The 17,340-nt window shown below is 40.4% G+C and overlaps 1 protein-coding gene across 1 annotated transcript in view; it reads right to left on the bottom strand.

The window, feature by feature from the left end:
* Positions 1–2,393: 2,393 nt before the first annotated feature.
* Positions 2,394–17,340, bottom strand: part of olfm3a (olfactomedin 3a) — a 51,359-nt gene continuing 36,412 nt past the window's right edge. Inside the window, exons 2-6 of the mRNA XM_074692907.1 lie at positions 16,244–16,387; positions 15,468–15,623; positions 9,486–9,705; positions 6,571–6,677; positions 2,394–3,597 (exon numbers count right to left, since the gene is read on the bottom strand). Of these exons, the coding sequence (XP_074549008.1) occupies positions 2,920–3,597; positions 6,571–6,677; positions 9,486–9,705; positions 15,468–15,623; positions 16,244–16,387 (1,305 nt within the window). The 3' untranslated portion in view covers positions 2,394–2,919. The remainder of the gene's footprint in view (positions 3,598–6,570; positions 6,678–9,485; positions 9,706–15,467; positions 15,624–16,243; positions 16,388–17,340) is intronic.

The raw sequence follows: 17,340 nt of genomic DNA, 5'->3' as shown, positions 1-17,340 counted from the left end.
ATTTAATTAGACTCTCACTAACAAAAGCACCAAGTTAACTAACTTTCTGCTTCTGTTAAATTAAAAGCTGCGTGTCAGAGGCCTGTCAGGTGCGTTGTGATCCCTGATGGAGGACGATGAAATTCACAGATTACAGCTCACCTCCAGCCGCGTGTCACTGTTTGTTTATGAGTCTGAATGCAAATGTTCTCTGCCTCAGGCGTGTTTCATTATTTGTGGATGAATTTGTGACTGTTTGCACATAAAAAAAGACAGACCACACGGTGACAGATTCACAGCTCGCCATCAGGTACCATAAAGCAAACATCTCCTGATGACACGGACACGGCGGTGCAGAGGAAATGACTGAGAACGCTGTGAATCATCTTTGCTGCTCTCAGCCTCTTCTGCCTGATTGAAACAGTAAAGACTGAGACTCAGAGCATCACTGGTTTCATACTGAGGCCATGAAATGCCTCTATGTCTGACACACTGCGCTCCTGTTTCCTTCTCTTTCTACTTGCCTATTTGTCACTCAGTTTAAATCTCATTGTCCCTCTTTAGTCGATAAGAAAAGATTTTCTGGAAGTTGGAAATAAACATTTAAGGAAGATACTCATGAGGAGATAGAGACTATGAAACATGCTTCCATTTTGTCTTTGTGTTTGTCTTTAATCAACATGCCAGTGTTGTAATCGAGACACCATAGCTTGAGTCTGAGTTGAGTCTTGAGTCCTCCGTGTTCAAGTCACCAAAAACAATCAGAGTCGAGTTGGAGTTGAATCTTCTTCACCTAATTCAGGTCCTTTTGCCTGAGTCAAGTCCAGGTTGAGTCAAGTCCTCAGAACCATAGCCCTAAAGCTGGACACAGGAAACTCTTCCTAGTGGAACTTTACTACCCTGAGCTCAGGATATGCAAACAACAATGCTGCTGTTTGACTCTAAATGACTGGATGTGTAAACCTGGACTGACTATGTGCAACAGTTTGATGAGCAGAAAACACGTTTAATGACTGAACATTAGTGTCTGTTGATCTGAATTTCAAACTGTCACAGTTAAGTGAAGGATGTCTACTAGAAACCTTGGCTGAATTGCATAGACTATAAGTATAATGCCTGTAATAAATGCTAATTACATCACTCTTCATCCAACTTACCAAAATGTTCTTCGTATGCAGAATACACCTGCAGTCAGAACTTGTTCATGTAAAGGTACTTCACTTGTCTGTGTAAGTTTGTGGAGTTAAAATCACATCATAATGTAACTAAACATGGTGTTTGAGTGACTTCAGAGGTGAACGTCACTATTTAGCAGCTAGTCTATGACAACTTAATTGATAGTCAAAGTAACATTAGCAGTGCCATCTACTCACTTCTCTGGGTCTGGGTGCATCCTGGGTGCATGCGTCTGTTACAGTTAGACATTGTCTTCACTTTGATGTTTTTTTCATTTTTTCAAAAAGCAAACATGTTGCCATGCATCTGCAAGGCTTAGCCGTAAAATCATCAAAAGCAAAACATATAACCTGTAGCACCATCTTTCACATCTTGCATCACACTTTTGCCGGAGAGGACAGAAGCTTAACACACAAGGAGGTTAACAAACACACACACCAGCTTGAAAACTGATCTGTTATTAAGACCTTATACCAGGAGAAATAATATATTTACATTAACAATGCATTCATTTATTATTAAGCCAGAGTCCTCTGAATCTTCCTCTCAGTCCTAAAACTCAAGTCAGGCCAGAGCTAAGTCCTGGACTGGGGTACTGTAAGACCGCAACAGACTGTATAGTTCAGTGTAACAACCAAGATTTCCTCCTCATGGATAAGCAGAAGAAATGTTTCAGTTTTGGTGTCAGAACAATGAAACTCCAAACATTGCTTTTGATCAGCTGTGACTCCTTTACATTGGTTGATGTGTTGTGCTGCAGGTTTGCCTTTGCTTTTCAAAGTTTGTCACTGTTGTTGTGGAGTTTTGAACTGTCAGTCAGTCAGGGTTAACTATTTCAAACGGCTGGGGGACTTGTAAGAAAGTTTGGTAATTGTTGCTAAGCAAGCTTATTTTATCGCGGTTATTTTATGGTGATTTATTTTAACTTGTCTGCTTTATTTTGAAAACCTTCGTTTCTAGGTTTTGTTTATCTGAGGAAAATCTAAAGCATCATTTTGAGGCTCTGAGAATTTGATGAAATGAAGCAAAAACACATTTTCCAAAGTCTGACTGTTATGATCACACAAGAGATGTGATACTGAAAGAGAGCTTGAAGCAGAGATTTGGACTGGTTAAAGTTAAAATCAAAGCTAATTCCCCAAAAACAGATGATTATTCCCTCACCTTGTTTGAATTTAACCAGGCACAGTCATTTTAATGAAATGTACAATCATTTAATTTTAATGAAAATGCACAGATTTTTTTCCTCTGATTCAGTTTTTATAAAAAATACAAATGTTCTTCTTACACAGAGACAAACATTACAGCAGTATTTTACAGGCCCGTCTTTAAAAGGATAATCTGTATCGTACAATCAGTTCAACTCATGTAGCAAATATGCAGAAGAGGTCGCCTTCAGGGTTTAAACACATTTAGATAGATTTATAATCATACAAAAATGCAAACACAGATCAGCAACAAAACACAGCGAGGTTATAGGAAATCACTTCAGACAAAATATGGACATTCATGCAAAAGCTTTCAAATGTCTTCAGCTAGTAGATCCCACAAGAGCAAATAAGGCAAAGCAGTCTGATCAGCAGCAAAGAAAAGGGTCAAATATGTAAAACATGTCAGAGTCCATGCTCCCACCAGACACCAACCCAGAGCCACAGGGTAGAAAAGTTCAAGTAGTGGCAAGTCAAGATCCCATTTTTGCAAATAAGTTATGGATAAGGAGGAAGAGTTTGTGTCACTGATAATGATTTTTAGGGTGTTTCACATTTAAGAGTCATCATCCGTTTTTATGACGTGGAAGAGTGTGACGTTAAATATCACCTGGTGTCCGTTATTCCAGGCGTACAGCGCCCTCTCTCTGGCGTTGTAGTCAAGCATGGAGATGTGAAAGTACTGGTTGTGGAAGGGAATGTCTATGTACTCATAGGTGGAAGTCTTGGTGGAGAAGGCGTAGTACACCTTGGCTCCTGACAGGTGAGAGTTAGTGATGTAGAGCGTCCCACAGATCATGAAAGACTCACCTGCGTTCCTTTTTGAGTATTCCGTGTTCCAGGTCTTCAGGACCTGCAGTGTGTCCGGGTCGATCTGGGAGATGACGACATTTCCAGCATTCTGATTGGTTGCATATACGACCCACATCCCTAGCTCGTCAGCCATGACGTCGATGTCGGAGTATCCTCCCCAGGTGTACGGATACATGTTGTGGAAACCGGCAAACTCCAGAGCTCTCTGTGCTAACACACTGCCTGTCTCGAAGCTGTATTTAACGATGATGTTGCTCTGGTACTTGTTGTAGTAGAGAGATCCGTTATAGACGATGTGATTGGTTCCCTCCCATTTGAAGGGGAGGCTGTAGGTTCTAGAAACAACACCAGCTACAAAGTCCTCCATGGTTTTATACTCACGAATGATTTTACTGTTGGTGTAGCTGTCCATATACCAAACCTGCAGCACAGACGGAGCAGGGTTAGAAACAACAAAGCAGGCTGATAACATGTTAGCCATTCAAAATAAACCTCCACTAACCTTTATTTAAAGTCCCACTCCAGATTATTTCCTTCTTTATGAAATTTTTTTTTTCACCACAAACATATCACATAATGTTGATAAGCCAATGTGATTGACTGCAATCTTGAGATATTACACTTAATTTTGTGCTGAAAAATAAAAGCTTTTGTTCAAACTGACAGAATGTTTGACCAAAGTAAAATAATAATAATATAAAAGTTTGGATTTATTCTGGAAATCTGACTACTTTTGGGGCAGAGCTTAAAGGTCATTAGGAACTGATCTCTATAGAAAGTCCAAATTTAAAACTTTATACCCGTTCTTCTTCCTGTGGTTGCTCTGCCTGTACGTTCTGCTTTCCCACTGTTTATTTATTGCTGTGGGCTGGTTAGCTCAGTCAGTGTACAGACTTAAAGTTAGGATTAAAGAAAGTTTTAGAGACTGTTCCAAAACTGACACAAAGCAAGCAGCACAAATGTCATTGCTTTTTTGTGCAATGTGACAGATAACTTACTTCAGATCCATGTTTGGTCTGTTTAAGTTTAAACTCTTGTCCATGTGTGAGCTTTCGCTCACTTAGCTCTGTTTCTTTCCTGCTCCTGTTTTTTCACTCCCAGCAATCTGGATTGCTTTTCAGCAGATACACAACACCTCTATTTGGATAGACACAACTTCACAAAGCAGATCACGGGTAGACAGACATGGATCCAGTGGAAGTAATTTCTCCACCCTTTGCTAATATGCAAATAAATCTGCACCCAAGCCAGCACTTCACGGCCGGTTCTTCTTAAATGAGGTGTGCAGGGTAACAGGTGGCATATAAATAACAAAAGCAACAGAAAAACCTGTTTCAAAGTCGGTGTCACAATTTGTCCACACTTCACTCTGCTCTTTACCCACATCAATCCATAGCTGTGCTGATCACAAAGGAGTCTTTGGAGGTGAGACAGCAGACTAGGGACAGCAAATCTCTGACCGCTAAAGACACAGAGTAGATACCAGCATGTCGGCCTCTAGGATCATTCAGGTCTTAAGGAGACTGAGAGCTGACTGATTATTTAAAGCAAATCAAACCTGAAGCACACCTACAATAGGCTTCAGAATCACTACCTGAATCGATAATGTGCCAATTGCAGGCACAGTTTCTCTCTGGACTGTAAATCCCAGTAATTAGCTGCAAGTTGTTTTACTGTGTGTGCCCTAAATAATCATGTACTTAGAAAAGCTGCGAGCTTTAACCATGTTTTAGTGGAGCTGCAGCTTCTTTCCCCCATCAGAAACACACAAATATGCACATAGCCACCATGCACCCATACAGGACATAGGCTGCCTCCAGCAGAAGCCATAGACTGTATATATATAGTGGACAGCATGGCTTTGCCTTATGCCATTGCATGGTTTTGAAGCCAAATACCCCAGTTGGAGGTACCACCATTGGGCAGCCAGAGTCCGCGCAGAAGAGACAATGGAGCTGGGTGACAAAAAATACAGATTTTGTTCTTTTCAGAGTCTAATCCCTTCTTGGTTCTCCCTCCCGACATTTTTTACAATCCCCCCAAAAAATACACAAAAACTGCTGCTGACAATCATTGTTAAACATGATGTACAGCCTTGTCTTTGACCTCTAGTATTTAATGAAAACAAAACTTTTCAGAAAAAGAGAGCCTGAATACAAGGCAGCCAAATGATATCTTCAAATCTCCACAAGAATTGGATGTGAGAACAATTCTACGAGGAGCATTCATTTTTTTAAGTTTGACCACAGCCCATCTGGAATGGCTTGGGAGCCTGATTTTTTTTACCTATTGTGCAGCCAGCCACCAGGGGGAGCAGTTTTTGTGGTGATCTCACTTTGAGCTGAGCAAGATGACCATTTTTTTTTCTTACAGTCTGTGACAGCAAACATTGGTGGCTGATGAGGAGCTGTAATGCTCTGTTATATTGGATCCTTAGGTAAATTAAAATGCACTTTTGGGGGATTAAGGCTTTATCAGTAGTGTCCAGGCTTAATAAACTTAATTTGCTGCATATTTAACTCTGGACTCCTCTTTAAGTCAACAAAATGCATGACTATCCCAGTGAAATACATGGAGTTTTCACTTGACATGGTTGAATTTTAAACCTTGCCTATGTTTAATAACTGCGATTAATCCAACCCCAGACTTTACGCTGCTTAGCAAACAAAAGGTAGTGAGTAATGCCCTCACAGACCACATCTTATGGGATTTGAACTGTGTGCATTTAAGATCAAAGACCCTCAGTGTTTCGACCTCTAACAGGCGAGTTTGTAGATCTGAAGAGAAGTGGTCATGCACTAAGTATGAGAGCTGGAGCTGAGCAGGTAAACAACAGAACAGATACTCTGCAGTCTTCTGTGAAAATATCTAAATGATGCAGGCGTAAGAAGAAAGAGACCAATAAATGAAGGTGTTTACAGCAGCTTCAACCAGGCTCCAGATATTTGGAGTACAGAGGGGTCATATGATGAGGCTGATATCCTGGAATCCACTTTAATGTTGCAACAAACCTTCACCTTAATACATGTAATTTCTTGTATGCTTAAGGCAGATCTTTCACTATGATGTGCTTTGTGTCAGTTTATTAAAAAATCTCAATTTTTCATTGCAAGAAAAGGTCACCTGAGAAAGAATAGAAAATGCTGAGGATGTCTGGAATGGGACTTTAAAACCCTCAAATTATCTCAAAGAAAAGTATTGCAGTTCAAAAACTTGAAACTTCAACAATTTCCAGATTTTAGATTTTAATATCTGTAATAAAAACTAACTCAGTGACAGCAGCTGAGGAGTCAGCAGCTGCAGAGATACTCTGCTTACTTTGAAGACAACATAAATATTTCACCGTACAGTCTGCAGGGCCCTCAGAGAGCTCTGCCCTGCTTCCATAACTCACCCTGTTGTTTCTGGTCGATGCTAGAGGATCAGTCATCCATGCCCCAAACCGAGTTCCAGATGTCTTTATTGTAACAGGTCCAGTGATTTTCATTAATTTCCCACACGCTGTTAATAGAGAAATGCAGCGATAAGATGTGCTGTGCTGGTTTTTGTCTCTAACTAGATTTCTCAAGCCAATTTCATGCCTGTGCCACCAGAGAGTCTGCCCTCTGTGCATACTAAGATTGTACTGCACAGCAGAGAGTGGCTTTATTCCAGTGGAGGCGTCCTGGTGAGTGTGCTGTCTGCAGCTCTAGAGCACACTGTTTCATTTAAAACAACGTGTCTATCAAAACATCATGTGTCATTAAAATCTGTAGGTAACAGATTATTCATGATCTTTACATCAGATATTTGCATAATTAAAGAATGGCTCGTCTTTGAATCATGCACTATCTGCAACTTTTTAATGGCGTCTGCCACAGCTGCTCACCTTGCCCTCATATTTATGACTCATAAAAACTCTGACATTAAAAATATCAACAAATAATAGATATGCATTTCTGATTTTTTTTTTTTTTTTAACTTTTTTTGTGATTAAAAAAATGTTTACAACATGTGAGATAACTGGGCCTACAAACAAGAAGCTTGGAAATTTGTGGTGGTTGCAACTTTGCTGTCCAAAATGAGGCAGTGTGTTAATTAAAGATGATGTTTGAACATGTAAACATTTGCTTGAAAGGCTGTCAACGTCTAGCAGAACAGATAATAATGGTTTCTTTTCCTCACCGGCAGGACATTGAGGTAGGCACAGTCTTAGCGTGGGATGAAACAGCCAAACAGCAAAGCAAAGCTTTCCAGCCTCAGAGGCCTCTAAGTGCTGTTTCTAAGTGCCTTTTGATAAACACAGACTGCCGTTTGTTTTTCCTCAAGGTATGTTCAGACCAAGCAGAAAAAAAGGGGAAGAAAAATGCTTTCTCCATGTTAGTCTTGCATGTTTTTAGTGAATATTTGTAAGATCCAACACAATAATCACCCTTTAAATGTGTCTGAGTTTTCCTGCAGCTACTTAGAGCTGAGTAGTGTCCAGTTTGATAACTTGTCAGCTGGGGTCAGTATCTGATGAAATGGCTAAAAAAAACAACTAAAAAGGTGCTTATGATGTTTATTATTAAAATCAAAAACTGCAGTATGAGCTATTAAATCTACATTTATATGATTAAAAACTTAGTCATGATACAGATTTGAAGTAGTCAGAATCAATGCTTCATTCTGTCTCCAAATTAACAAACACACTTTTCTGATTAACTTTAAAATTTTGAACCAAATTTAAGAGAGGGTTTCCTTTTTTTTTTAATTCAAATTTCTACGGCTGCTCTTGTGAAGTAACAGCTTCTATAACCCTATTTACACATGCATCCAAATTGCTTCATTTTTCCCACTCGCCCTCTGGTAAAATTTCTGCAGTTGGGTAACTGCAGCAGAGAAATTCACATCAAGCAAATGTGCAGAATTATGCCATTTACATCATGCAACAGGTTCACATTGAAGCTGTGTCAAGCTAAATTCTGCTCTCGGCGTGTTCTTTGACAATAACTGATTAAGTCTGTAAAAATAAGACATTTTACAAAGGACTGAAAAAAAAAAACTGTAATTATTTTTTCTAGGCTCTGCCTCACACAGTATGATTGATATGTTTTTACAGCATCCCTTCATCCACATCCCGCCTTATAAGACCTCCCTCTTGTCAATCACGGAGAATCTCCAGCTCTTTAAGGACACTTCTTTAAAGGGATAGTTCGGGTTTTTTGACATGAACCTGTATGGAATCCTCATCTGTAGTTAAGTGCATCAGCGCTGACTTACCCCTGTCAGCGTCCTGTGACCCGAGATCTGGTGCGGTTTTGGTCCAGACGAAAGTAGTCCGGCAACATGGCTGGGGTCATGAAAATAAAGCGTTTTTCACCTCTTTCGGCATGACTTCATACTTCTGACAAGTGCACCACCATTTGTCTGTCACTGTCACCCTCTCTTTCATGGCTCCAGCTGTGGCTCCAGGAGCGACATGGCTGTGCCTCGTCTCTCTCTACCCATTCTAACTCCATCTGATGAATTTCAGCATCAGTATATTTGGGTTCATAAAGATATCCCCTTGGCTCTGTGTTAAATGTAATGTCATCTTCATCAGGGTTGTAGTCAGACATGTCATCGTTAACTTTTTAAAGTTTTAATGATGGTGACAACGCGCGCCGGGCAGCTGGATGCACTGCGCGGCGCAGTGATACGCACCAGAAAGTAGTGCCAAGCGATAACGGAGTCTGACTTTTTTCCGGTTTGCAGTTTTGCGATGCAAATTTATCACTCTTTTGAACACAAATTGTTGTGAGAGGAAAAACGCTTTATTTTCATGACCCCAGCCATGTTGCTAGACTACTTTCGTCTGGACCAAAACCGCACCAGATCTCGGGTCACAGGACACTGACAGGGGTAAGTCAGCGCTGATGTACGTAACTACAGATGAGGTTGCCATACAGGTTCATGTCAAAAAATCCAAACTACTCCTTTAAGTCTTCTGGAAAAGTTTCAGGAGTGCATGTGTGAAAAGGGTTTATTTAACTCAACATTGCCTCTAAGTTTGGTCATCCTGTGCCAAAAGATTTAGCCCACTTTTGAGACAGCTGTTGGTCTGAACACCCTCATGTTTACAAATAAAGAAGATAAGCTGTTGATATTTTTCAAACATTCTCCTTTTTGTATATTTTCTCCAGCAGCAGTAAAATATAATTTCACAATGTGGACAAATATACACAGCTCTCACATTTGAAGACATCGTACACTAACACTTTGTTTCTGAGGTCATCTTATCCATATGCATGTTAAGTAGTGACTTCTGAATCTAAGATGGTAGAAAACACATGAAGAGTCTGGACTCACTTAGTTTTCCCATGCAGCTGCGGAGGCGGCTGTCCAGTCTCAGGACTCTCTTGTAGAGCTCATCGTAGTCGTAGGCCCCCAGCTCCTCCTGGATCCCCGTCAGCACCGCGGACAGGTTCCTGATCTCCTCCTTGAACTGGGAGATAAGCGCCGCATCCATCTTATATTGCTCCAGCACGGGGATCAGCGGCTTCAGCTCGTCCATCTTATCCGTAAGCTCCTGCAGAAATAACAGTGACAGCAGCAGGAATGTAAAACAGAGAGAATGAGGGGATCAGTGAGGTGAAGGTACAAAGAAAGGCACAATCTGTGTGACGGGGGCCATGAACGGCTGCTCCTGTGCTGTATGATAACACCTTCTCATTGTCGTTAAGTGACACTGAGGCACCTGTGTTCCTCTTTTTATTCCTCATACATGCTTTTACTGAATTAACCCACAATAAGATAACCAAGTCAAACTCATAAAAAACATCCATCTTCCTTTCTAAATGTCAGCATTTCATGAGACTTGCTCACGTTTTTTGTTTCACCATCTGATGTGGTTCCTGTGATGTGAGTGGTTGTTAAACAGTTATTTTTCCATCTCATTTTGTTGCTTTCATGGTGCGACTCTGGAGGTGTTTCTGCTCCCAGACCAGCTGTCCTGTTGAAACCACTCAGGGCTTCTACAAACCTCTGCAACAGCTAACCATTTCAGCACTTTTTATAGACCCCTTATTGTTTTATACAAATAAAGTGAAAGCACACTTTCACAGCTTGCAGAAGGACTTTATTTAACAACATGTTTAGTAGAGAAGATATGTTTTCCAGTGCGAGGTTACAGAATTAAAGTCTTGCTCATGCTGCAAATGACACCTGGGAGTCCTGCTGTTTAAAACTGCCTGAAGCAGCAGAATGTAGCTGCTAACATGACTGAAAAATTCATCAATTTTTTTGGGAAGTGGTCATGAAGCCTTCAGTCCAACTGAAAGCTTTTGATTATGAATCAAGCGGCAACCTCTGGTCTAAGAATGTGAGACAATTCGGAAGTGCTAAAATCTGCTGTTTCTGGAGTGACCACGTAAGGCTAGCTCCAGAAGTACTAGAAGTCACACACACACACACCAATCCAAAAAAGCTGTTTTCCCAGCAGAAATAAACCTATTTATAGCCTGGTTCAAAAAACGTTCCCTGTCTGAATCACTAGCTACGTATACGTGGACCCAAATATTCCGCTTGCATTTGGTTTATTCGCTCAAACGGAAAGAATTTAACCTTTTATAAACACCTCATTCCGAAAGAAAAGTGCCAATCCGAATGGACATTTAATCAGTTTCACAGGGGTGGAATATTCCTTTCCCCAAACCGATTGAGGTATCATGTATCCACTCAAATGGAAAGTTGTCAGGGTGCATTCTTCAGCGCTTGCTCAGATATGACGTAAGACGCAATGTTAATAAATTACGTGATGTTTACATTTTTCTGCGCATGCCCCATTGACTATTCAGTTTGATTATAGCGGCGCATGTCGACCAGAGATTGGAATATTTCTTTTCATGTATACTATTGTTTTCGGAAAAGTCATTCAGAAAGATTCCATTTGGAAAGACGAAAAGCCCCTCATGTAACCGTGGCTACTGATTTGACTATCCGCACACACAGTGAATGGGGGTACATTTTTTTCTATCTCAGCAGTTCAGATGATATTATGATTGCAAGCTTGCCCAATCAGAGACACAGCTCAGGTCACGTGACTGTCAGGTGCCCTATAGCCGTATTTGAAGCCATTGTCACTTCGCGATAGCTGATTTGCTTCAAAAATCTGTTTCAGAAACAGACAGGTGACGTCCGGGAGACTACATCCATTAATCATACAGTCTTTGTTATGAAGCCAAAACATTTAGAGCTCCCCCTATTGACGGTCTGCAATGCAGGTCATAAACCCCAACTCTAAAATTAAGTCAAGGAAAAATTAATGTTTTTTCAAACAGGGTTTCTGTCATATCAGTCAATCAATCAACCAATCAATCAATCAACCAATCAATCAATCAATCAATCGATCAATCGATCAATCGATCAATCGATCAATCGATCAATCAATCAACCTTAATTTATGGAGCGCCAAATCACAACAAACGTTATCTTAAGACACTTCCCAACAAACACTGACAGGTCTAGACTAGTTAATGTTGATAAAATGTTGTTAGTAGAAACCCAATATCAAGACAAGTTAAGGAGTCTGATCTCATCTTTACCCACCATAAGTACAGGACTTTGCAGCATTTAGCAAGTTACAATGGAGAGGAAAAACTTTCCTTTAACAGGCAGAAACCTCGGACAGAACCAGACTCATGTTAGACAGACATCTGAGGAGACTGTGATGGGGCGAAAGAGGCAGAAAGTGGGAGAAAGGGAGACACACACACACACACACACACACACACACACACAAACTCAAGCGAACACACAGACAGGCACAGTCTGTAGTTCGGTGTTCTGTCGATGGCTAAAGTGAAAATTATGAGTCCACGGCCTACCAGACAAACTCAGAGACTCCTGTACTGATGTTAAGTCATTTCTCAGTATGCTGATTTCTGTCATTGTTCATAGTTATATAAATCTGCGTGCTATCTTTGGAATCTTTGTTCAGCCTAACTTATCTTTCTCTGCAGAAACAACAGAAGGATCTTTATCTTCTGCCTCTGATGATGGGATTCATGCCAGTGTTAGTGCATTGGAATATAAAGCTCAAACTTTCAAGCTCCCTGGTTAATTTAAGGCTGACTGGAGAAGTGTTGGGATCACAAAGCAGAGAGAAGGAGAAACACAAAACTCTATTGACAAACACAAAGATGATTTTTATCACCTTTAAGAACAAAGAATAAACTCATTAAGTAATCAGATTCAGGCCACACTGAGCCCTGAAGTAAAGAGAAATTGATTTCAGTCCTCTTTGTAGCATGAAACCAGCCTTCAGAGATGGGTGTGTGCTGCTTTTGTGTTTTCACTTTCTCTCCTCCTCCTTTTCTTCCCTTCTCTCTCTCAAGTCCACATCCATCTGGTGGACCTGTTGTTCTGGATTCATCACCTGTGATTGTACTTGTGCTCAGATGTTTGCAATTATCTGGTACTTAAGGGAGAGTGTGCTGAGAGGGGAGAGAGCTGTTTGTTGGTTGTTGGCTTGTTGTTAGCATGCATTATACATGTTTTCAGTGTTTCACCCAGAAAAGTGAATGAAGGCTTTTTCCTCTTTGTCTGAAGTGTGTCTTCATTCTTTCTCTTTTCTCCTTTTAAAAACACACAACCATAGAGCACCTTTTGTTTGACTTCAAAATCTGAAGTACTAATCCATTCTCTTTAAACCTGCTCCAGAGACTTTTTCTGGTTACATTTCCAAAGAAGTTTAATATCACAATAAACTACAGCATATTATGCCTTCACTACTATGCTCCCACTCCAACATCCCACACATTTCTTTATTATGGATCTGGGAGATATAACATATGCCAAAAATCAGCCGAAGACTAAAAACAATTTCAGATATTTTTGATGCAACATGTTAGTGATTCTAGTTGAAAACAGTGGTTCCTGGCCTCTGCTCCCAAAAGTCGCATCTTTCTATCAACAAGGGTGAAAAAACCCTTAAACAATGCTTTAACCATCAGCAATAGGCTGAGCATTACACTCTTTAGGTATGGTATACAAATTATTCAACAGTAGTGTTTATAACACTAAGGAGTAATGAAACACTATCTGATCAGATTCCATGATCAAGCTGATTTATTTCTCCCTGATTGATTTATTCCCCATGTGTTCTCAATAAAAGATGCAATTTTCTTAAAATAATTTAATGTGTATCAACCAATCCCAGCCTCTTATAATAATAATAAAAAACAATAATAATGATACATTTTATTTTAAAGCACTTTTTATCGAACAATATCAAAGTGCAACAGTGTAAAACATGATTAAAAAAAAGTGTAAAAACCAGTTAACCCTTGTTTGGTATTCGGGTTTGTGGGACCCGTTTTCATCGAAAGACAAATTCTACAATTAATTATTTTTTCAACCTGAAATTCATTGGCTTTGGCTCATTTTCTGCGAAAAACATAAATCAAAACACATTTTCTCTGACCACATACTGCACACCCACCCTATGCATTTATATGACATACATGGTGTTTGGATCCACTGGACCCGGGGCTAACGTGTAGGTCCTGTGTACCCCCACTCTGTCTTCCTCCTTTCTGGGCCTCCTGGTAGTGTTTTCTGCCTCTCCTGTTCCTGCACAAGGTGTGTGTGTGTGTGTCTGTGTGTCTGTGTGTATTCGTGCGTACGTGCGTGCTTGAAAGTTGAAACATTGTTGAAAATTCAACAAACATCATCTACTCTAACATTCCCATTTTCTCGTACACTATCCCATAAATAGACCCTTAAACACCGGCTATGTAACAACAATACTAATACCACACAAGGGTTGAAAGAAAATGCTTTGAAAGAAAACTTTTATAAAAACAAAGGTTTTCAAGTCCTTCTTGAAGGAGTCTGTTGCTTGTGGAGCCCTCAGGTGCTCAGGGAGGGTATTCCACAGGCGAGGAGTGACTGAGCTGAAGACCTGATCTCCCATTGAACAGAGCTTAGTCCTGGGGGCAGAAGGAGGTAGTTGTTACCCGAGCGGAGGCGTGACAAGGTTTGTGGTGTGAGAAGTTCTTTTAAGTAAGGCTGGGCATTTCCAAGGATGCAGTGATGAGTTAGAAGGGAGATTTTTGTATTGAATCTTGAGTGAGACCTGAAGCCAGTGGAGGGAGTAAAGGATGGGTGTGATTTGGTCGTACTTCCACATCCTCATCAGGATCATAGCAGCGCTGTTTTGGATGTATTGAAGTTTTTGTAGGCTCTTGCTAGGGGTCCTGATGAGGGGATGCGTTGCGGTAGTCCAGCCTTGCGGAGAAAAAGGCGTGTACAAACTTTTTGGCACCTGAAAGACGGAGTTGTGCAATGTTTCTAAAAGTGTCATACTGACAACAGGGTTGACCACGCTACGTGTCACATCCAACCATTCACATCACAGTCATAACCATGAGAAGCTCCATCAGCAACAAGCAATCCCATTTAACCCACGGGGGCAAGATGAATGTCTACCATCTCTACAAATCCCCCCCTGACAAAAAAAGTCTGTCCCTGGCTGAAACACTGTAAGCTAACCCAGAAGCTGTCTAAGAGACGTCACTCAATGTTTGAGAATCAGGACAAGTACAGCATGTGTTTTCTATGGGTAATTCAAGCACAATGTTTCATGGACAGAGGACTGAGGACTGAGCTACATGTGTTACCATGTCTAGATAATAAGATCAGACCCTTTTACATCAGACCTTCACTGCTCACCTGTAGTTTTTTCAGTGTCATTGAAAGTCCTTCCTCTGGTTGACAAAGCACTCGCTGGTCTCTCCCGACAGAACATCTCAGACATGCTGTCAGTTTGTAACCTCAGATCTCTTTGTTCACAAAGAGAAAATCTCCGGCATGAACCTAGAGCGAGACCTTCAAAGTGTGGTACGACGACATTGAGTATTAATGCAGCTGAAAAATGAAACAGTCTGCCCTCTGATCCTCACATAAGTCACTCTTTAAATCACAAATTCAGACCTTTAGTTTGATTTTCTTTAAAGCACTTGAGCAGTTTGCCTGGATGTTTGAATTTGCTTTTATGTGTGTGTGTGTGGATGTGTCTGTTTGTTTGCACACTTCAGCTGTTTTGAAGCTTTTCTATAACACATCCAGAACTGCTTTTTTATGATAAGGTGCTCAAAAAACTCACCCTGAATTTACGAAAGGTACAAATTTGAAGATGAAAAACTTCAACCATGTTTATGATGTTAATGCTTCAGTGAAATAAACATTTCATTTGGAAGTTTCAGGTAAAAAAGAAAACAAAACAAAAAAAAAACATCTGTTTAGAGCCGATTACACCAGGCTGAGGTTATACAGGGATAGATCAGCTACCTGGAAGTTTCTGGCCATGATGGATTTCCTGTCATCCTCTATCTGTCTGAACTTGGTCCTCAGGCCCTTCATCTGGTTCTCCATCTTCATGACGTATTGGAAATCCCTCTGAGTCCGCAGGTTCAGCACCTCAATCGACTGAGACATGTTCTGCACCTAGAACACAAGAAGCAGTGATAAATACTTACCTGGAGCAGGTGCAGAGAACTTTACAGCGTGCTAAGGTATGAAATTGTAGCCCAGTGTTGTAAACTCAGTGAATGAATAAATGATGCCTTTCTTCTCTTCTTTCTTCTTTTCGTTACAGCTAATTGAAAGGCACTTTGATGGGTTTACTTAGATGAGGCTTTGTGTATATGTGTGTGTGTGTATATATGTGTGTGTCCCTGAATGTGGAAAAAGGCTTTTGCTGAAAAAGAATCAAAGCCTGGCAGCAGCACGTGTGTGAACGCATGAGTTAAAACATCTGGTTCTTATGAGTTTAACTGATGAAGGACGATGAAAGCCTCAAAGATCTTTTGTTCATACAGTTCAGGAGTGTGCGTGCCTGTGTGTGTGTGTGTGTGTGTGTGTGTGTGTGTGTGTGTGTGTTCTGAATATTCTAGTTAAAGTTCTCAGTAACATCTACATTTCACAGTTTAGAGGGCAGATGATCATAATGACATGTCCTTCCAAAATAATGGCTAACTTTTCCATTTTTGCAAGCTGTAAGCCCAAACCAACTTGCAGCCAGGACTATCTTTGTCTGTGCCTCATATTGTTTAACGCATGCTTACCTTCTCCAGCAGCTGGCGGAGCTGTCTGCTTTTTGCATCTCTGGAGCACAGACTCTGCTCTGGAGCCACCACTGTGCAGATACATCTCCCATCAGCATCCTGTGCTGAGCTGTACACCTGCCAGCCCTCCTTTGGGCCGATAGTCTGTAGGTAAGAATTAATTCATACAGAACTACAGTTAGTGCGTTTATTTCTGATGTCACTCTCTTTCACAAGGTTACTGTAAAATATGGTCACATATACTGCAGCCTTTCCTCGTCATTTTGTTCAAACCAAGCAGCAACTGCTGGTCTAAAAATATGAAACAAACTGCTGTTTCTTGAGTGACCGCTTGAGGCTGGCTCCAATAGTACCGGAAGTCACATACACCAAGCCCCCATATAAAACTGTTTTCACAGAAGTAAACACATTTACAGCCTAATAAGAAAAAAGGTCTCCTGTCTGTATCTCTTATTTCACTATTGGCACACACTGTAGTGGAGGTGAATTTTTTCTCTAACTCTGCAGTCGCAAGTTCAACTGTCAGTGTAGACTCAAAGCCCACCCCACTTCCAATATGACCACACCAGCTGATCTGCTTCAAAAATCTGTTTCAGAAATACACCTACACATTTATTAAACAGTCCATGGATTAAACACCAACAAAGGCATTCCCCATGGCTCAAAGCTGGGTCCTCTTTGAGTAGTGTTTTAGTGTTTATTTTATCAAATAAACAAATATTTAACAAAGCAAAATATTCAAACAAATCTGTGAAGCATATCAGAAGCAGCCATCAAAGTGACTTTGCTTCAGTTCTGGATTTTATTGGGTGATGATAAACACTGGTATATAAGTTATCACTTAAAAAACAATGTTGTTTATACAGCACCTTAAAAAAAACCCATTAGTTTACAAAGTGCTTTTACAGCATGACCTAGTCAGGTAAACAACTTCAAAATGAATAAAATAATCCAATAGCAGAGTAAGATAATCCAGACAGTACAATAACCCCACAACACAGACTGAGACCATGAAGACCAGAGATAAGAAGTGGCAGAGGGGTAAAAAAAAAAAAATGGTATTAAAAGGTGCAATGAATATTAGCAGTAATTTAAAT

The sequence above is a fragment of the Halichoeres trimaculatus genome, unplaced genomic scaffold (assembly GCF_033239565.1).
Source record: "Halichoeres trimaculatus isolate MK-OKI-2021-1 unplaced genomic scaffold, fHalTri1.1 fHalTri1_scaffold_18, whole genome shotgun sequence".
NCBI lineage: Eukaryota > Metazoa > Chordata > Actinopteri > Labriformes > Labridae > Halichoeres > Halichoeres trimaculatus.
This window is presented reverse-complemented; position numbering and strand designations above follow the sequence as displayed.